The sequence below is a fragment of the Zalophus californianus genome, chromosome 7, assembly GCF_009762305.2.
Source record: "Zalophus californianus isolate mZalCal1 chromosome 7, mZalCal1.pri.v2, whole genome shotgun sequence".
Lineage (NCBI taxonomy): Eukaryota > Metazoa > Chordata > Mammalia > Carnivora > Otariidae > Zalophus > Zalophus californianus.
Window position 1 is genome coordinate 134,608,505 of NC_045601.1, and position 21,264 is coordinate 134,629,768.

The 21,264-nt window shown below is 49.9% G+C and overlaps 1 protein-coding gene across 5 annotated transcripts in view; it reads left to right on the top strand.

Moving 5' to 3' along the window:
- Positions 1 to 21,264, top strand: part of JARID2 (jumonji and AT-rich interaction domain containing 2) — a 246,434-nt gene that overhangs the window by 196,373 nt on the left and 28,797 nt on the right. For all 5 annotated transcript variants that reach the window (XM_035728499.1, XM_035728498.1, XM_027601701.1 and 2 more), the window contains one exon: positions 19,173 to 19,408. In XM_035728499.1, the coding sequence (XP_035584392.1) occupies positions 19,173 to 19,408 (236 nt within the window). The remainder of the gene's footprint in view (positions 1 to 19,172; positions 19,409 to 21,264) is intronic.

Genomic DNA, 21,264 nt, shown 5'->3' on the forward strand with positions numbered 1-21,264 from the left:
TGGCAGGGGTAGGGTTGGGAGGAGGACTTGGACCAACTGGCAAAGTAGGCAAGAAAAAACAGGCTAGGAGAGGCAGAGAGTCAGGCCTGGAGTCAGGCTCAGAGGATGGGGGTGGGGAGGTATTACGGCCCATTTCCTGTTGCGCCCCTACCAGGATGCTAGGCATCCTGTTTCATTCAGGGCTCAGAGACCCTGTGAGCTAGCCAGCCCCTGTCTGTCAGTAAGTGACTGAGGCAAAGGCAGATTGCTTTGTTTTCCTCTCCATGGCTGTGCACTGAGCTACGGTTGTCTTTCTGGATCCCTTCAGTAGGGCTCGAGTCCAGCACAGGCTAGTTGTGCTGGGGACATGCCTGGTTTTCCCTGTTGTTGAGCATTTCTGCCTTGTCACTGTAACAATCATTTGTCCTGCTTCTTGATTAGGACTGTGTTTAGGAGGCATGCAGACATAGTGGAGGGATGCAACCCTCTTTTTAAGAACCTAGAGTTGGGGCGAGGGGGTTAATACTCCCAGTGCAGACTACAAAATGCTGACTTGATTTTAAACCTCAGAGGAACAAGGTTTCCCCCTGCAGCTGTGGTCCTCAGGAAGTCCTGCCAGTCAGAAGAGAGCTCTGTATGGGAGTCGGGATACGGGTGTCGGCATAGAGCTGAACTTGCCGTGGACGTTCATGACCCGTGGTGCGTGGCCTGGTTGTGGGACGGTTGTCCCAACTGTGTCTGTGTGTGTGTGTGGCGGGGGGTGGTTGTTCTTCAGGGTGCCTGGGAGTGACTGACTGGAGTTGGTAACATGCCCTGCTGGGCAGGAGGAACAGTTCCAGTGTGGAGAAGGGGAAATGGTTGATGATTTTAGATGTGGACATGAGATAAAATAGATCAAGTTCAGAATGATGCCTCCAGCCGCTGAGCTGTCTGAAATGAAAAGAGAGGTGACGAGGGTCCAAGGAGCCCAGCCAGGAAATCACCCCCGGGGGTTGCTGGACGTGGGAGCAGAGCGTGGTCCACGTGGAAGCAAAGCTGAGCAGGTTTTCACTGCTGCCTGGAGAGCCAAGGCTGGAGGTAATAGAACAGGAATTAAGAAGGGAGGTGATTTGGGGGTAGTTAAGAACTTTTATTATCTGCTGAGTTTGCAGGGATGGTGAGAGACAGAACTCCAGAGAACAGACTGGGAATTTATCATTCCGGAGCTGCTCACTGATGCAGCCAGAAGGGGTGAGCTTTCTGAGGTAGAATGAAGCTGCAAAGCAGACTTGTGGGGATTCTTTTTGTTTGTTCGAATTCTTGAGGAGGTGTTTTCTAGTTGCACTTTTGGTTTAATAGGAGTCGAGAGTAAATGAACAAAACATGAAAATAAACTCTTCTCAGTTGGTCTCTGTGTCCATGGGATAGAAATATATTTCATTAGGATAGCATCAAAATGGTTCCTTGATATAATTTTTCATTGTCTCACTGTGTGGGGTGGGTGAATTCATCAGTCTTTTAGGGTTTCTGGACCCAATTCCAGCATGGGGGTGAGTGCCCCCCTTTCCCCCACAATACCCAGCGATTCTGGGTCACCAGCAGGGTTCCGAGAATTTAACTCCATTCCAACACTACCTGCGTGGAGATTGCATCGGATTCCACAGGTTAAGGGCTCAGTCCTGTAAGACTGCTCCTCATCCCCCCCACCTCAGATGAACCACCTGTTACATGGGCTTCTGATGCACCAGCTATACATTGCAGGTTCCAACAACCTCCCCCTCAGGTTTGGTTAACTTGTTAAGAGTGGCTCACAGAACTCAGGGAGACACTTACCTTCACCAGTTTGGTAAAGGATAAGATAAAGGGTACAGATCAGCAGCCCTATGGAGAGATCTGGAGGGTGAGGTATGGGGAAAGGGCATTGGAGCTCCATGCCCACCTGCTCTCTGCATTTCTGTAGGTCTCCCAGCCCAGAAGCTCTTAGAACCCCGTCCTTTTGGGGTTTTTATGCAGGCGTCATTACATAATCAGGATTGACCAAGTCATTGACCACTGGCAGATTCCCCCTCCAGAACCTCTTACCTTCCCAGAGGTCGGGGGTGGGGGTGGGGGGTTGGGCTGAAAGTTTCAGTCCATTGCTCCCATGGTGGGTTCTGCTGGCATCCAGCCCCTATCCTGAGGTACTTCCCAAAGGTCTCCTCACTAAAATAATAAAAGATCTCTGTATCACTCTCAGCGCTTTGGAAATTCCAGGGCTTGGGGAGCTGTGAGCCAGGAATCACGGAGCAAATACATATTGTTTTTTGTTTAAGATTTTATTTATTTGAGAGAGAAGACAGCAGGAGTCGGGGAAGGGGCAGTGGGAGAGAATATCCAACTGTGCTGGCTTCTCTGGGGGATACAGTGCAAGATAAAGGGAAACAAGGAGCATGTCCAAACCTGCTGGGCTTCATCAGAGCGCTGACTCTCTCCATACTTAAAGCCACTTCCCAAGCTTTCCTTGATGAGGCTTGTAGAAACCAAAAGTTGCAAGGCCCTTTATTTCCTATCTGTGCTAATTCTAAAAATGCTCGTTCCTGCGGGTCTACTTCTAATGACTGTTTTCTTCATTCTGGGTCCTCCATACATCTGTCTCGTCTTAAAAGTGTATTTCCTATATTGTGTGTGACAGTGTGCTATAATCTACAGTATATATATTTGCTGTCCAGGGAGTGAAGTTTCTTTTGGGGGCGGGGCCCCACTCTGATTCTCCTGAAGTCATTGACTTACAGCTTTGGTTAGATTGAGTTCATCTGTGATTAACTCAACCCCCACCACCTCCAGTCCTTTGTCTTTTTGGTTATGTCAGTTTTTGAGCTGGGAAGGGATTGGCTGCAGTTTCAAAGGTTTGCCTTCGGATTCAACCCCAGTAGAGTCCCAGAACCGATCCTAGTGAGAACCCATGGGGCTATGTACCCACCTAAACCGGGGGAGGGGGGTGATGAAGAGACCACTGCAGGCCCAGGTGATCTGTCCTTGTGTGTAGGTGCCTGCCAGATGCCAGCACCTCCTGCATGTCATATTGTCTGAGACCCCGGTCTTATTTATGTAGTCTCTCATAATTGTGGTTGCCCATTCCCACACCAGGCACTGATCCCCCGTGGGCATTTTCCTCTGGGATTCCGTTCACCTGCTCTTTAGTAGCCCCGTAGAAAAGTAGGAATTTGTATTATGTCTGAGCTGGTAATGTTGCCATGGGCATGGAGACCTTCCACGTCCTTCCATATCCTAAACCAACATGGTGGTTAGTAAAGTTATTCTACTGTGAGGTGTTCAGAATACCACACACATCACATAGAAGTACCAACTCAACTCCATTATAATATCTCTTGCAAAATTAGTTTGTGAGTTTTTTTGGCAAATGTTAACACCCGTGAGTCGAACAAAGATTTTGTTTGCTTATTCCTGAAAATGTTGTATTTGTGAAGGACTTGGAAGGGAGTTCTGGAAATCATTTTTCTGGGGAAGTGCTGAAACACAGAGCCTTACGGAGGGCAGGATCTTGCCACGTTAACCACTTTCTCGGAATTTTATGGAGTTAATTTTTGTGTCCTACATAGAATAAGTTTAACTTAAGAGCAGATGGAAAACATGCATAAGACCTTGTGCTCATTTTTGTGCTTTTGGAAGATAACCCAGATGAATAAGGGATATGGACCTTCCCCCCAAGGGGCTGATGGTATGGGACACTCCCTGTGGAGAATCCATCGGAAACTGAGACATTCAGGCTCTCTCCGCGTGTTTTCCCGAGCACACAGGCTTAATGTCTGGTTCCTGGGTGCCCTCCCCCCGTCACTGTGTGTTTCTCACTCTTCCTGACGCTCCTGGTGTGGCCCCCTGTCCTATGACTTAGATAACCCTTCCTCACACCCAGGTTCAAACGTCCACGATAGGAAGGGGCCTAGGGAACAAGCAGTCAAGATACTTGAGTGTTTGGACTCTCTGAAAAGCGGTGTTCTGTAGTTTCTAGCGTCTGTTCACCAGGCTTTGTGAATTTGTTTTCCCTTTTCGGACATCTGAGTACCCAATCTTTTGTAAGGTCACATGGAAAGAAAACGGAACCCGAGATTTCATTTCTGGGAGTCCTCTAATGCAGAGAGCGGGATGTGCTTTCTCTCCCTGCCCGTCTCCTTCCTGAAGTAAAGCACTTTCCTCGGCAAAGCGTATTCCGTGATCACATTGGCATTTTGGGAAGATGAAGTAGGATGGCATTTTGAGGGATGGAGTGTGCACAGCTTAGAGGCAAAAATAAAAAGAGACCCTTTAAGGGACTACTGCCTTTGACCTTTTGTGTTGATGAAACCAGGAGATGCGGCAGGAGGAGAGCTGAGCACAGTGCTTCCAAGCCCAGGCTCCGGACTCTGACCCGCCTGGCTTTCATGTCTGCCCGTCCTCTGGCCACAGTTGATAACGGCCTCGGAGCAAGTATCTTACTATTTCTGAGCCTCAGGCTCCTCATCTGGAAGGTGGGCACGAAGCAAAAGGTCTGGAGGCTCTCTGTTAGTTGCGTATGTAGAAATGATCATAGTTAGAGGGTGATTTCTCTAACTTGTTTTGGTAGATGGTCTGACACCTGCTTTTTTGTGTGAAGGTGTGATTTGAGGGCTGTTTTCCACGCGTGACAATAAGACCACAGACTTTTTGGGGGCGCCTGGGTGGCTCAGTTGGTTAAGCGTCTGCCTTTGGCTCCGCTCATGATCTTGGGGTACTGGGATCGAGCCCTTCGTCGGGCTCTCTGCTCCGTGGGGAGTCTGCTTCTCCACTCTCCATCTGCAGCTCCTGCCTACTCTGGTGCACAGGCAGCCCCTCTCTCTCTCTCTCTCTCTCTCAAATACATACATAAAATTTTCTTAAAAAACCTAGAGTTTTTAGGACGTGTTCACCTACATTATCTCTCACTTCTGTCTCCTGTGCAAGAGTCACTGTGAAGGGATCGGGGCAAGTGGTGGTCTTGCTTACGGTGGGGGACATGGAAGATCTAGGCTCTTAGGCCCATCACCGAAGGTGACAGGCAGGTTGCAGCCAAGAGTCGAGGTTTTGGAAACCCGCTAGCCCCGCACAGGATTCTGCGTCTGGGGGAGAGGGTGAATGAACACTGGGTTTTGTGAGGGGCAATCTGTGCTGTGATGGTGGAGTTAGCATCTAAAAGCCGGCTGCCCCAGCCATGGCTTGCAGTGTAAGGGTCCACTTGGGTCTCCACTTGGGCTGTTGCCCCCCCTGGCCTTCACGTGCTTGGCCACCGAATAATTAAAACATGGCAGTGCTTCTCTGCGAGGCCAGGGGAAGGGAGGGCGTTGAAGCCAGCTCAGAAACATCCATGCTGTTAGCAATGCTCCTCCAACTTCAAGTGACCCAGAGAGAGAGGAATGGTTTTGTTGAAAAAAGAGAAGTCAGAAGGGCCCATAATATAAAAAGAAAAAAGGGTGAGGGCAGTCCTCTTTGGAGAAGGCCAGTTTCAACCAGAATTGCAGAGGAATGCGGGGCGCTCTCATTACCTGGTTAGGTGAGCTGCCTCACTCTGTCCGATCTGTAGCCTCTGGTCTAAAAGGAGGCAGGTGGTAAGGAAACAAACCTCTGCCGGCAGTTTATTAAAGCAAGTCCCAGTGATGATTGGGAGTCAGGCCCCAGGCAGGATCCTGGAAGTGAGGATAGTCCTGCAGGCACGATTTTCCACAGTAGAGAAAGGAGCCCTCGGTCTTTGAACCTCATCACCCAAAAGTGGTACAAGTAAAATGTAGTGATCTTTGGAAATGGAATAAATAGCATTGTACAACTTACCCGGCCATTTCTGGATAATTGGAATTATATTGTAATACCAGCTTGCCCATCACATGTTTGTTCTGGGTTGTTGTGTTTTTTCTTTTTTGGGGGGGTGCCAGTTCCTACAAAGGTCTTTATCAGCATCAAATAGTCACCAGGAGCTCCATGTCGTGCCTCTTGTAAAGCTACGCATGGGCTGTGTGTTCCTGGGGGAGGCGTGTAACTTCTCTGATTGCTAATTTCCTCTTCCATGAAACTAGCAAGATAGAGTAGCTTAGCATTCCTTGGTTCATTTCTGTCCCAGCGCAAAGAACAATTTACCACACGTGTCTTGTGGACAGGAATAGCCACCAGGGATCTCCTACAGCCGCCGAACGGCATTGCTGTGTGTGCCAGCCAAAGGACTTTTCCAAGATCTCCTGTTGAGCCAGGTGAGGATCCCCAACTAAAATTCGGACTTGGGCGAGGGCATCCTTATTGTGTGGTCAGGCAGGTCCTCAGAACCATTGACCATTTTCACACGACGACACGGAGAACAAGCTGCTTTCTCATGGTTCCTAGTGTTGAAGTGGTGCTTCTCCCTACTTTGCGTGCGTGCCAGGGACATACAGGTGTGTGGGGATGGCTGGCAACATCTGTAGCCTCCCCTGGGACGGTAACCCTCCCTGAAATGCGGGGAAATTAATGTGCGGAAAACAAAATGTGGAACGTGAGCACTTTAGTATTGGGGTAGCTTGGCCAAAAGCCCTGATGAGGCCACGTGTCCAGGAGAACCGTTACATTTGGGGCAGTTTTAGCTCGAAGAAACCAGGAACCCGACTGCTGATGGTGTCCTGCTTTAACTTGTTTCTCCCCCAGATTTGGACCCTCCCTCCCTTCCTCCCCGAGTGAAGCAGAAGGGGTTCCCTATGGAGCAGGCGTGTGGCTCAGGGTGTGGAGGCAAGGTGTGTCAGGTGACTCCACAGAAGGCAGCACCTGGGGAGAACGCGCACCCCTGGGCTCTCCCCGCAACACCGAGCTGCCGTCAGTGTCCGATTGGGCCTGTCTGTGACCACTCCTCCTCCGTGGGCACGCAGCCTGTGCCCAGCTGCCTCCTGCGAGGGCCCAATGTCCCCAGGCAGATGTTTCATTTTGCAGACGTGCCCCCGGACTCTGATGTTCTCATTTCCAGTCCGCTGAGCATCCTCATGGAAATGCATTTGTTTATGAAAATGCATAATCTATTGTGACGTGGACCACGTCACGCGCGCCTGCAGCCCTGGGTTCACGCTCCAGGGTCACAGTAACGACACCTCCAACGGCTCCTACCCCAGAGCTTCCAGAACACTCATCCATCTCCAGGACCTCACATGATCCAAACAAGAGCGCCCTTATCCCTATTTGGAAGCAAAACAACACCATCAAAACACTGCTCTGGGGATTATTGATGTTACAAGTTGATACTTGAAATGGCTTCATTTTTGGAAAAGTTCTCCTAACTGGTTGGTTTTCTTCCAGTGGGATCAGCGCGGTAGGCTTAGAGGCATGAATACATTCATTTGGAATGAATTTGCCGTTGGTTTTCCTCAGCCTTGTCGCTGTGGCCGGGCGTTCCTCATCCTTTGCGGAGGGGAACGTGGGGAGAGTCCGTTGTTCGCATCAGCCCTGTATGGTCGATTTTTCATGGGCTTTTTTGCACTTTGGAAAAACGGGAGGAACCGCGCAGAGCGTCCTTCCTCTCCGTGTTCATCTCTTTATGAAGAGGGACATTTCTCCGAAGACGTTTTAAACAAGGTGTCATTGGACTCCCAGCAGGAAAGATTTAATTGCTTTTGGATTCACACCGGGGGCCTGTTGTGTGAGGGCCAAAACACAGTCATTTGGCTGAGTTCACCACAGTTCTGCCTTGGAGGTGCACCCCGCTTGCTGCGTGTGTGCGCGCAGGGCGGGGCGGGGGTCTCACCGCAGCCGTGGGAAGCCGGGAGGTGCTCTCTCCAGCCCACAGATGCTTCTTCCTTCGTGGGCTCTCCTCTTCACCTTTTCCTCACCTCTGGCAGCTTCTTTTTTGTTTTGTTTTGTTTTTCCCCTGTTGAGGCAAGTGAGTTTTCCCAAAAGTTGGACTATGGGCTGGGAGTGTGTTTTTAAAAAGCAGTAGTACAGGGGCGCCTGGGTGGCTCAGTCGTTAAGCGTCTGCCTTCGGCTCAGGTCATGATCCCAGGGTCCTGGGATCGAGCCCCACATCGGGCTCCCTGCTCCGCGGGAAGCCTGCTTCTCCCTCTCCCGCTCCCCCTGCTTGTGTTCCCTCTCTCGCTGTGTCTCTCTCTGTCAAATAAATAAATAAAATCTTTAAAAAAAAAAATAAAAATAAAAATAAAAAGCAGTAGTACATGTAACGTTGGGTCAGAAGATCTGTTGGCTCACTGTCCTCCACTTCTGTACTTGGGGCCGCCTGGTGTAGTGGTTTGCACGCAGCACACGGGCTCTTTATCTTCCTGATGATGGTTGCAACCTTTTCTTTGTTCTTGTTTTCTTATCCCTAAAGAAGAACAGGAGAGCAGGGCGCCTGGGTGGCTCAGTCGGTTAAGCGTCTGCCTTCAGCTCGGGTCATGATCCCACGGTCCTGGGATCGAGTCCCACATCGGGCTTCCTGCTCAGCCGGGAGTCTGCTTCTCCCTCTTTCTGCTTCCCCAGCTTGTGCTCTTTCTCTGTCAAATAAATAAATAAAATCTTAACAACAACAACAACGAAGGAATTGGGTACCCTTTTCAGAGATTTTTACGAGCGTGCATGTGTCTGTGTGGCTGGTACAAAGGGCAGTATTCCACGCAGGACCTTAGCGGACCCCCGCCCACACACACAATGCTTAGGACGGTGGGCTGGCCCCTCTTCTAATTTAGTGTGGGGGTGTCCCTTCCTGGTCATGGGAGAGCCTCTCTGCTCCGGGCTGAGGGGCTTACACAGATTTCAGTGACAGTCGATTGGGACCAGCTTCTGGCTCGGATACCTTCCTTATCAGCTGTCTATGGGCCAGTTACTTAAACCCCTGAAACCTCCCTTTCCCCCCTTTGTAAACAACTGATAACAAGTGGCTTTGTCAGTTGGGGTTGGAGAGGGGAGGTTGTGAAGTGGCCGCCGATGGGCGTGTAGTGTTTCATCTTGGGGCGGTGAAAACATTTTAAACTTGAATTGTGGCCATGGGTTGCGTGGCTCTGAATATGCAAAAATCCACGCAGTCAGTAGGTACGCTTCAAATGGGCAAATTACACGATAGGTGAATTAATAGCTTATTAAAGATAAAAATCTGCTAGGACTAAATGAATGACAGATGCCCTTAGTGCCGTGCCTGACATTTTTCTTAAAAAGTGGATGCTGGCTGCTGTCCTCTAACTGGAGTCACACCCCATGACGCTTCTAAAGAATTAGAACACCCTGCAGTTCTGAAAAAAGGAATAGATTCTATTAGATTTTCAGAGTCTTTAATCAGTTTTGTTGTCCAAAATTGGCTGGGATGTGTTTATATGCTGCGCGTTGTAAATTGAATTGCTGAGGTCTTTTCCAAACTGCGCAGTATTTAATATTTTCAGTTAATTTCATCTGGCCTGTCTTCAGGGGAACCTTTAGTCGGGAAGATGTGCTGTTCCCAGATACTGCAAAATGTGCACGTAGGATTTTTGATAGCCCTTTGTTTCCTGGCTGGAGGGCAGGTGGAGATGTTTGTGATATAGTAACCGCCCCATGATATTTATTTGGAGAGTGTTAAAAACCGATCCTTATCACAATGCAAATATTCCTATATTTAGTTTTCCTTCTGAAAATTACCAGTTCTATAACTTGTGCAGTTGATTATGTGGGGAGCCTTCCAAATGCACTCCTGTGCACATTTCCAACGTCTGTTTCTCCCAGTGCGCTGTGAGTACTTAACAGATGCCTTGTTCAGATCCGAAGGTGGGCCAGAAATCTTACAATTTACTTCACATGTGGTCAGCCTTTTAGAATTCATCCCCTTGAATATAGAATTTTTTTTGAAACCCCAGACGGCAAAAACACTGCAGTCATTTGTTCAAGAGTTAATGCACACCCCTTCTGAGCATAACCCATAGTTCTATGCCCTTTGTCTTGTTTCTTGAGAGTGATAAAGCATGAAATCCCTCTCGGCCCACTGCCTACTGCCCCAGAAGGCCACTTGCCCAGCTGTCCCTCCCCAGGCCCTGCTCTGGCACATTCGAGAATGCAAATGTTTTAGAGCCCACTGATGTGGGCCCAGGCCTGGGGAGCTGGTCACCATGCTACTCCTGTCTCGTCCTGTCTTCAGCTCCTTTGGGGGCCGAGCAGGCCAAGAAACCATTTTTCAGTGACAAAAACCATTCAGCCTGACTTACGGTCTTTTGTTGTTAAAAGGTCCTATGCCCTTTTAAACTCCGGTATCTGAAGTTACTAGGAACATATGCAAGAAACATGTTTAAATGGCAAATCCGTCCAGCCCCGTTACTGTACATTACTGCATATAACGTATTTACATTTTTAGATCCTGGGACAGTGGCAACCAAATTTCGATGATAGAAAAATGTTCTAGGACTTAAATTCTGTGAGTTCACACGTAGAAAATTAGTTTGCCTTTTTATTAATCCTTTTTAGTGCATTTCTTTCCTGTTACATATTTTATTTATTTGAGTGCTATAGAGGGAGCGGGGGGGGGGGGGGGGGGAGGGGGAGGGGCAGAAGGAAAGGGAGAGGCAGACTCCCTGCTGAGCAGGGAGCCTGATATGAGGCTCCATCCCAGGATCCCACGATCATGACCTGAGCCAAAGGCAGACACTTGACCGACTGAGCCACCCAGGCGCCCCTCTTTCCTGTTTTGTATATATAATCCAAGTGGTAGGATTTCAATGTGTAGAAAATCCAGAGGGGTTTCGCAAACACCTTGTAAACCCGTAGAGCTTGCTCGCGATGCTGCAGGTCGGGGTGCACGGAGGCCACGGTAGGTGTCCCGCCTCGTGTTGCGGCCTGGCGTTGGTTCCTGGTGTGCGTGAGCCGTGCCATGAGATCATAATGGGACTTGTGCTGACCCAAATGTGTCCTCTCTGCCTTCCCTGGCAGAGCAGTGCCGCCGCTAAGCCGGGGGAGCAGTTTCTGCCCAGGGCAAACCGGGTCACAGTACTCACACACGCTGCATGAAAATCCTTTTGAACTGTTGGTACAAGGTTGGCAGACATTCCATTGTTTTCAGACAATAGTGACTCAAAGTTGAACTGGCTCCAGGGAGCGAGCGCAGCTTTTGTACAGTAACAAGGATTTAATGCCAGCCAGTTGATGGAGTCTGTCTTCCCCAAGTCGGGATGCCTTGTAATGACATGACGCTTACATTTAAATATCTGGCTCCAGATCAGAAACTTGGCGTGCTTCTCTTTTCCTCTCTGTCACACACTCTTTATTTACAGTGATTCTCTTTTTGTCCCTTCGATTTGTTTTGGGGAGTGGGATGGGGAGCGGGCCTTACTTTATGGAATTTTGGGGTTGGTCCAGCCTTTGGGCCTTGGGTTCATTCCTGCCTCCTTGCCTTGTGCCTCTGCTAGCACATCTTGCAGCCCTGCTTCCCGCGATGGTGCCTGTTCATATTTCTGTCTTGCAAGGAAGCGAAGGCTTCGGAACCCCCTTAGCTCAGGTCCGACACGGAGGCATCTCAGGGGATCCTGGAACTTCTGTCTGATGCCACATGGGGACTCCTCTCTCCTAGTCCGCTCATAAAAAATAAACCACATCAGGATGATGTGCTGGTGTTTTGATGAGGTGCCTTTATTTGCACAGATAATCAAGGTTGGTGCGTCTGGTTCTGGGAAGGGCACGGAGATGGGCCCACGTGGATGTACGTCCTCGCCAGCTCTGTTCCAGGGGGCATTACTGCTTTTAAATGTGGCCCTTGCTCTTCGCCATTATAGCAGGACCTTCGAAGAAGCTGAGCCGCCTCCTCTTTGCTGACCTCCTTCCTCTGAAGAACGCACAGCATTTTATATACTTTATTGTAAATACTTGAGCGATTCCTGGAGGGCAGAGAAGAGGAGGCAGCTGGTTTTGTGGTTCAGGGAATGGGGGCACAGATGTGTTTGGTGATCTGGGAACAAAAAGTCAAAACCAAGCTGAGCACATTCCCTACAAGAGGCCATGGATGTGGGGAGGGTTTTAAAGACCTTATGGTCGGCTTTCCATGGGCTGCCTTCTGGACCTCCACCAGGAACCTGCTTGCGAGCAGCTGTGGGCACTGGGCTTCTGTGGGGCACGGCGTTAAGTACGAGCTTCCTGAAGCTATAAATGTGAGCCTCCTCCTCGGGACGTATAGCTTTTTTCAGCTTCCCCACAATTGTGGGATTGCTGGAGAGAGGTTTCTAAAGTAACTTACCTTGCCTGATTTCTTTTTCATCCCTTATTGGGAGCAACTTTGAGCTTCTCAGGCACGAGGTGACCCTAAATCAAAATATCAGCCTTTGGATATAAAGATTTTGCTTGCCATGGTGTGAAAACACTTGTCTATAGGCCATTTAACCTTCAGAGTATGTGTATACAAATCAGTGTATTTGTCTCTGTTCATTAACGTAAAGCTATTTGTATCTGAGTACAATACAATTTCCTAATACAGTTCACCGTGATAAATGCTTTTTTTTTCCTCCCCTTGAAGAAACGAGTCCAATTATTCCTTTTAATTAGGGAGAGCGTGCGTAGTCCTCCATCAGTCTCTCTCTGTCTTTCTGCCTCTTATGTTCACAGCGTTTAGTCTTTCCCTGTGAGAGTGAATGTTTTTTTTTTCCTTTCTCCTTCTCGAGAATCTTACAGATTAAGACAAAAGATAATTACTTGGAGGGGTAAAACTGGCAGGTTCCCACGACACTTAAAATTAATGAGCTGTTGAGGACAAAATATACCTTGTCTCTGGCTCCATCGTTCCCCCGCCCCCCCCCACTCCCCGCCCCTTCCCCCCCCTTTCTTCCCATTTAACACATGATTTGACTTTTTGGCTGTGTTTGCCATTTGGGTATATGGCTGCGGTAAAATAGCGAGTGGTTACAGAAAGTGGATTCATCACAAAGCCATCTCTTTGTTTGCATTTCACTGTTAATTTCATTCAGTTTTTGATTTTTGTACTTTTAAATGCTTTCTCTTCTTCCGATGATCTGATCAAAACAGTCTGCAGAAGGATGCCGTTCTGCGGTTCCCAGGGCAGCCGTCTGGCTTAGGAGGTTCATGGCCCATGTCTTCCTGCCTGGGATCCCGGATACACCCCCCCCCCCCCCCCCTCGCGCTTCCAGAGCTGTTTTCCCGAGGAGCCGCTTCCACGCTCCTTGGCAGCTGGATAGGGCCAGAGTAGCGCATCCTGAGTCAGGTGCAGATAATGCTGATGCGGGATCTGGTTTTTTCCAGATCTCAGAAAGCGCTCGCTGGCTAACCTAACGGTGCCGCTCTTCACGGATTTTTCCTTGAGGTCCCCATGGAGCCGCTGGGTTGTCCCGTGGTTTGTATGGAAAGGAGTGGAATGAACCATATCTCTGGCATGGGCTCCGTCGGAAGGAGTGTGGTGATCCTGACAAGCCAACGTTTGGCCAGTGCTGGCTTCACGGCCCACTAGCCCCTTTCTAGACGAATATTCTCTCTCATTGATTCCTCCAAGCAACCCCGCGAGGTAGTAAATGGAGAACTAAAGCTTGGACAGGTGCTAGCCCAAGGTCACATAGCACATGATTCTTGGACTCAAATTTAGGCAGCTTCCTCTCAGAGCCTGAGATTTTCGGGGGTTTGGAGATCTAGACCTAAGTACAGGGTCTGCCAAATCTCTGGAAACCATGATGGAGCTAACCATGGAGAAAGATGCTCCAGCCTAGCGATGTCTGGCTTCTTGGTTTTGAGACCCTTTCTACTCAGGGACCCCCAGAGGATTGTATTTATGGGTATTCACCATATGAAAATTGAAAGTGAGGAGATTTTAAAATACTTTTAAGACTTCTATTTATTTTTTAAAGCTTGTTTTTAGTAATGTCTGCACCCAGTGTGGGGCTTGAACTCCCGACCCAGAGATCAAGAGTCATATGCTCTTGTGACTGAGCCAGCCAGGCGCCCCTAAATATATATATTTTTAAATGACACAAACCCATTACACGTTAACACAAGCAATATTTTTATAAAAAGTAACTATATTCCAAACCCCAAAAGTTACAGCTGGGAAGAGTTGCATTGTTTTGCATTTTTGCAAATCTCTTTAAGACCTGGCTTAGTAGAAGACTAGGTTCTGCTGTTTTTGTAAGCAGTCTCTTGCAGTACTTAGTTTAGGGTGACGTCTACAAAGAAAATACGTCTCAGATGAAAATATAGTCGGGAAAGGGAGGAATTTGGGGGGATGATTTTATCCTTTGGTATCACACCCGGACTCAACCAGTGGTAGTTTCCTGCAGGTCGGTTGGCACAGCAGTCTGAACTGGTCTGGTGAACCTTTCATGCTCTGTTACATTAAAATCCATCGGTTTGCCTTGGGCTTTGAATGGCTCTCTTACCCTTGCGCAATTTTGTCAGGTTTCGTGTTGATCATTTGAAAACAATGCTTCACCAAGTACCTCTTCCAATTGTCAGCACCTTCACTAAACACGATCGAACAGTCCCACATGTCCCCTGGCCTCGCCAGAGAAGGCTTTCCATGTGGAAAGGTGCTGGAACTCAGTGGGAGAGAAAGCTGTTCCACGACTGTAATTTTTGCCCCAAATCCACTGAATTCCATTCCTGGCAGCAAAAGCTGTATGTTATTTTCCACGGCAGGATCATTAGATTCATCTTTGAGAAAAACAGTGGCCAAACCACTATATCAGTCCCTTTCAGATGAAAATAGCGTTCCATGCAGACAGCTAGTTCTGCGCCCTAAACCATCACACTGCGTCATCTTTCCCTGGAAATAAACTATGTTGATGTGCAGCAGAAGTGCTCCATGTGTATTTGCCATTTTGTTCACAAAGCATGGACACCCAAGGGTCGGGATTTAGTACCTGTAACCATTTTAGTACCTGCTTTATTGCTGCCAGGGATGAGAACTGGCTTTCCTTTCCTACCTTCTTTTTAACTGGTAGTAACTGGTAAGGATGTATACAGTACTTAGGAGTGTGGTTTGCTGCATCTGCACTGATTTTGTGTTCAGGCACCAGCAGTTTTGCCCGCTGGTTTTTGTTTTTAAGAGCAAGCCTCGTGAGAGAGTGAGGGCTGGAGGGGCAGAGGGAGAGGGAGAATCTTAAGCAGGCTCCACGCCCAGCACGGAGCTCAGCGCATAGCTCGCTGCAGGGCTCGATCTCATGACCCTGAGATCATGACCTGAGCCCAAATCAGGAGTTGGACACTTAACCCTGAGCCCCCCGCATCCTCAGTGCCCCCCACCAAGCTTTTTAAAAAACTAATAGTTCTATTGGGATATGATTCACAAATCCTAGCATTTATCAAAAATGTACAATTCAGTAGTTTTTCATATATTGAGTTGTGCAGCCATCCCCACAGTCAACTTTGGGGGCTGTTTTCATCATGTTTTCCCTGGAAAACCTTGTTCCCTTTAGCAGTCATTCCCCGTTTCGTGAAACCTCCTCAGCCACTGGCAACCCTGCATCTACTTCCTGGCTCTCTGTGTAGGTCTGTCTGGTGATTTCGTATGAACAAGCTCCTACGATACATGACCTTTTGTCATCAGCTTCTTTCACCTACTGTAGTGTTTTCTAGACCCTTCACACTGGCGCACCTGTGAGTCCTTGATTCCTTTTTTTGGATGGATAATACCCTGTTTTGTTTATCTAAATATCAGTTGATGAAACCTTTGGGTTTCCCCTCAGTTTTTAATTATTAATTGTGCCTCAAACATTTATCCACAGGTTTTTATGTGGAGATAAATATTTAAAGATTTGTTTGTTTATTTTAAAGAGAGCATGGGTACATGAGTGGGGGAGGGGCAGACAGAATCTTTTTTGAGATTTTATTTGAGAGACAGAGAGTGGGCGAGAGAGGAGAGCACAAGTCGGAGGAGGGGAGTGGCAGAGGGAGAAGCCGACTACCAGGTGAGCAGGGAGCCCGATGCGGGACTCGATCCCAGGACCCTGGGATCATGACCTGAGCCGAAGGCAGACGCTTAACTGACTGAGCCACCCAGGCGCCCCCCCAGAGAGAGAATCTTGAGCCAGCTCCCTGCTCAGCACAGAGCCTGACGCCCGGCTCCATCTCAAGATCCTGAGATCATGACCTGAGCCAGAACCAAGAGTCAGGCACCTCAGTATGGACATATATTTCATTCCTCCTGTGTACATACCAGGGAGTGGAATTGCTGGGTCACACGGTAACTCTGTTTCACTTTTTGTGGAACTTCTGGCCTGTTTACCAAAGTGTCTGCAACATCTTACATCCCCACCAGCAGTGAAGGAGGGTTAGAATTTCTCTGAGTCCTCACCAGCACTCCCCATTATCTGTCTTTGGAGGACGGCCATCCCAGTGGATGTGAAGTGGCTGGTGTCTCATGGTGGTTTTGATCAGCATTTCCCTGATGCTGATCCACCTTCTTCTTTGTACCATCCCTGAAATCATCACGGTGAGAAAGGCAAATAAGGATCTTGGTACAATGACAAAAATAATTTTGACCCAGGGAATCCCCTGAAAGGGTCTCCTATCCCCCCAGGGGTCGAGTCGCTCATTAAACCAGTAGAAAAATACCAGATGTGTTTTCAGCGTTGATTTCTTCTTGCCCGGGCTGGGCATCAGCAACACGTCTTTTTCCCATGAAACAGAGCTCTGCCCAGGCCAGCCCCTTGTGCTTATCAAAGCCCTTCTTCATGCTTCTCCGGGCAGGGAGGACAGAAAGCAAGAGGAGGGCTTGCCAGGTGGTCTGACTCCTTAGTCGTCTGAGCCGGTCCTTCTGAACGGGCACTGGGGAGGTTTCTCAAACCTCCATGCATGGAGCATGCGTTCTCCCCATTCTACAGAGGAGAACACCGAGCAGCAAATAAACTTGCCGGGTCGCAAGGGAATTGAGCTGCTACATAACAGAGTGTTACAAACGAGAACAGACCCATGGGAGCACATCTCTTTAACTGAATGAAGGGAAGTAATTACAGAACTGACGAAGTGCAGAGGAGTATAGAATATTTGAGATTTAAAAAAAAAAAGACAAAACTCCAAACGAGCCAGGTTCCCGTGCTGTTTTCAGTAAAGAAGCCGTGTTCACTGCTCTAGAAAATGGGTGAATGAATGGTCAAGAATTGCCTAGATCCATGTTCCTTAGCTTGAGTTTTAATCACACCCAAGTATGGCTTCTTACGGATGTTGCTTTTAATTTGTCTTGAAAGTAAGCACAGACGCTGTCGGCGTGATCGATGGGCTCTGACAAAGTGCAGTTACTGACACTTAGAATAAATGCCTGTCATTCGCGGCTCTCCAGGTTCCCTGTAACTGAAAACATCCAGGAGCACCTCCCACAATGCCGCATTGTACACCGTATTTTTGATGCGCAGGGTCTTTCACTGCAGGATTGAAACTCTGTTTAGAATAGGCAGTCACTGAGGTTCACAGCCAGTCCAGGCAGGAGAAACGTAAACCTCTGTTCTGTCGTCTGCCTGCTTGTAAGTAAGTGGACTAAAGACGACCATGTAAGCGTTGCGATCAGAAAACAATCAGGAGGAAACGTGGAGGGCTCTCTTAGCATTTGGAAATAACGGGTGGGCTTTCTAAGCATAAACATGAAGACAGATTTAAAAAAAAAAAATGGGTTAGGGGATGCCTGGGTGGCTCAGTGGGTTAAGCGTCTGCCTTCAGCTCAGGTCAGGATCTGAGGGTCCTGGGATTGAGCCCCGAATCGGGGTCCCTGCTCAGCGGGGAGCCTGCTTCTCCCTTTCCCTTTGCCTCTCTCCCTGCTTGTGCGCGCACGCTCTCTCTCTCTCTCAAATCTTAAAAAAATTAAAAAATGGGTTAGCAGATTTAGCCTCACAATAGATGGGAAAGTAAAAATGACAGAGAAGAGGAAAATATTTGCAACCTCTGAGGCATCACAGTCCTTTAAAGGACATAATGGAGGTGAAAGAGAAAGTTCAGGGAGCTGGAGGTGGCTGTCCTCAGAAGAGAGGCTTCGTTGGTTTTGAGCTCATGGAAGGGGGCCGGGGGTGGAGGGGCGAGAGGCTGCTTCACGCCAGCAGGAGGAGGCTCCCACTGAGAGGAGCGGCCGGGCCCGTGGACCCTGTGTCTGGACTTCTGCACAGCCCAGTCGGGGCGGAGAGCAGGTGCCCGAGGGCGGTGGGCGCGCGGACCTGCAAGGCTGGCCTTTGTCAGGAAATGCACCGGGAGCCCTTCACAAAGGACAGGTGCAAGGGTTCCCTGGAGCGTCCCCGCCTGTCCCTCCTTTCTCCTTCCCCGAAGGAAGAGACCAGCCACCACCACCACCACCACGGCTGGGATGGTGTGAGGGGAGGGGACCCCTGTGCTGAGGGAGGAACAGGTGGGAACGGCTCACAGATTCCGGGGAGAGTGGCCAGACCCTCGGGTCTGTGGTCGTCAGCCCCAGCTGTAACGCAGAGGAGGGGACACATGACAGGAGCCGAATCGGCGTTTTCCTATAAAGGTGCCAAGCATAGTGCTGTCCTCTTCTGAACTGCCTTGGTGGGTGGCCTCCAGGGGGTCGGGGAGGGCGGGTGGGCCTGGGAGGCAGGCAGCCGACTCCAGCAAGCACTCCCCTTCTCTCCCTGTTCTGTTGGCTTCATCTGTAAAATGGGCATGTTGACCACGTCCTGCTGGGCCCTTCGGATTCTAAGGCTGGGCACGGCCCACTGCTTGAGCGTGTTGGCCGTGACCGCTGTGAGGGCTTCTGGAATGGAATCAGGTCTGGCGCCACTCTGATGGGCTCTCTCCCCTCTGGTCGCCCTCGGGGCACGTACGGGAGCTGCATCTCTGACCCGTATCTGTGGGCAGATCCTCAAGTCTCCCGACGACGCATGACCTTACGTCTGAGAAGATACGTATGAAGACGCAGATCTCCTGCGTCTTCATACGCGGGCGGTCCTGTTTTCGGGATGTGGCCACTTGTGTTCGTTTCTTCGATTTAATTTGTCTTTTTGTTTAAGGTGTGATGTTGGTATTCTGAGGGCTGCTGGGTTTGTTTCAGTAGGGTTTGTTAAAAATAGATTTTTCAAGCGTTTCAACCACAGCAAATAATTCTTTGGATATGCTTCGAATGGTTTTTGTCTCAGGGCCTGGGCTTATTCCCGGTTTTTACGTTGGGGGTTGGGGGGGGGGGAAGGTGGTGTTTTGACTTGGGGTCACCCTCGGGCGTGGATGGGACTCGAAGCCCGTCCGGAATGCTTTCTTTCCCCTTGACATCAGTGCCTTTGGCACTCACGCGATGGTAGCAGCCCCTGATGTAGTGACCTTGTTCTCTTCTCCTTCCTTTCTAGTTTTCAATGGTTCCAGCAGGCCATCACGGGAGAAAGAACCTGTTCAAAAACACAAAAGCAAAGAGGCCACTCCCGGGAAGGAGAAGCACAGCGATCACCGGGCTGACAGCCGGAGGGAACAGGGCTCAGCGGCTCCCCCCCCAGCAGCCCCATCCACGGGCTCCTCGGCCAAGGGGCTCGCTGCTAACCACCACCACCCCCCTCTACATCGGTCGGCTCAGGACTTACGGAAACAGGTAAAGCCCGGTCCTGCTGCACAGGGGATCTCGCTCTGGCCCCCAGGCTGCCTGCCAGATGCCACTTCCCCATGTCACCAACATAACTGAAGGGGACATGGGAGCTGGAGCCTCATGAACTCCGTAACGAGAGAGCTCACACCGCAGGAGGGTGGTGCTCAGAGGTAGGACGGGGAGGGAAAGCTCGCCTTTGCACAGAGGGGTTCGTGCACGCGCCCCTGCTCGGAACGTCTGTTGGCTGGTCTGGTGGTGCGTTCGCATTCAGCCCTGGAGTGCACCCCGCGATCCTGTGCATTGGCGATGGACAAAGGGAACTTGCCTCCTGCATTACCCTCCTTCCACCCCTGTGTCCCGGGCGCCAGCTGAGTTAGAATCCTCTTGCTCTCTCCGGTTGAGCCCAGAGAAGCTACACCTTGGAAACGGGCCAGCAGACTGCCCAGCGCTGTCCGGGGACAATCCTGGTCTGCTTCCCTGTTCTTCGTAACGTGACAGGTTAGCGTCTCTTGCAGGACTGAGGAGCAGAGGATGAGCCTGGGCGCTCACCGCTGAGCAGCCCCTCCCCCCCACGCCCCAGATCAGCAGGGTGCAGCTACATCTAGCTCTCCAGCCCCACTTCCCCCTGTCCCCCTTTCGGGGTCGCACTAGGTAACACGGATCCTGTCAGGAAACTCTCAAGAATGGCCTCAGGCTCAGCCACTCCTGTTGTTCCTGTCTTTGGGCAGTGATTTCTCAGGGCCCCAGGAGGCTTGGTCGGGAGACAGGCAGGTGTCTGGAGGCACACAGTGGAAGGGCTGTGTCCCCTGGCTGGTGGCATTTCCGCTGACCCCTCTGCTCCTTTCTTGCCACATTTTAAAGTCATGGAGCCTTAGGGATCGCAGATGAGCTCTCCTCACGGGGTATTTATGACCCAGAGCTAACCTTTTCCCCAGAGTAGACCAGAGACTGACTGTAATCGTTAAAGATCGAGTCAGGGCAAGGACGAAGATTTCCTGAGCGGCAGTGTTCTGGAAAGACCAAGAGATGGCGGGGACACTGGAATTTCTCCCTTTGTGGAGCTGCTCTTTACGTACGACCTTTCTTGTTCTTGGTGATGGCATGATTTCTCCCTGAATATGTGTATTCGTGTTGTGTATTTGTGTGCATACGCATGGGAGTGCACGTGTGTGTTACACATACGTTATTAGTTTTACCCTTAGCTTCTACAGGTGATTCAGCTGTTCGGGTGGGGCGGGGTGAACAAGGCAAGAGTCCTCATACTGGCGTTTCCAGGGTCCTCACATATTTCATCCTCGGGCCTGTTATTTTGAGATCGAGTAAGTAGTTGTAGCGTATTCCCGAAACACAGACCTCACGGTTTTCCTTGAGAGCACAACCGCGAGTGATTGTGGGATTAATTGGCCTCCCGGGTCCCTGCTGGATGCCCAGTTCTCGAGACCAGGACGCACCATACCTGTGTGTTTTTGGCAAATCATCCCCACTCCCTTTCCAGAGAGTTGGCCTGATAGGCACTTGTGCACAATCCTCCTACAGGTGTTTTGTTTATGAAAGAGAAGAATTAAGAAGGGACCTCCAGAGTAAGGGGAGCTTGCACCTGTGGGGCAGGACTGAAGGGCTTATAAGGGGCCCCCGAGTAAGGGATGAATACGACTTGATGTTCAGGCGGAATCATGATCGTGCGCGCGCACACACAGCCACACGTGCACCCACACATGTACTTTGACCCTCACGGGTGAGTCTGAATTGAGTAAACCTCTGGTGTCAGTTGGTCAGAGTGCCCCCTCAGCCCAGCCCCTCAGCTCGGCATGTCCCTTTGTAACTGAACGCTGGAGGGAAGAGTTGGGGGTGTAGGGAGGACC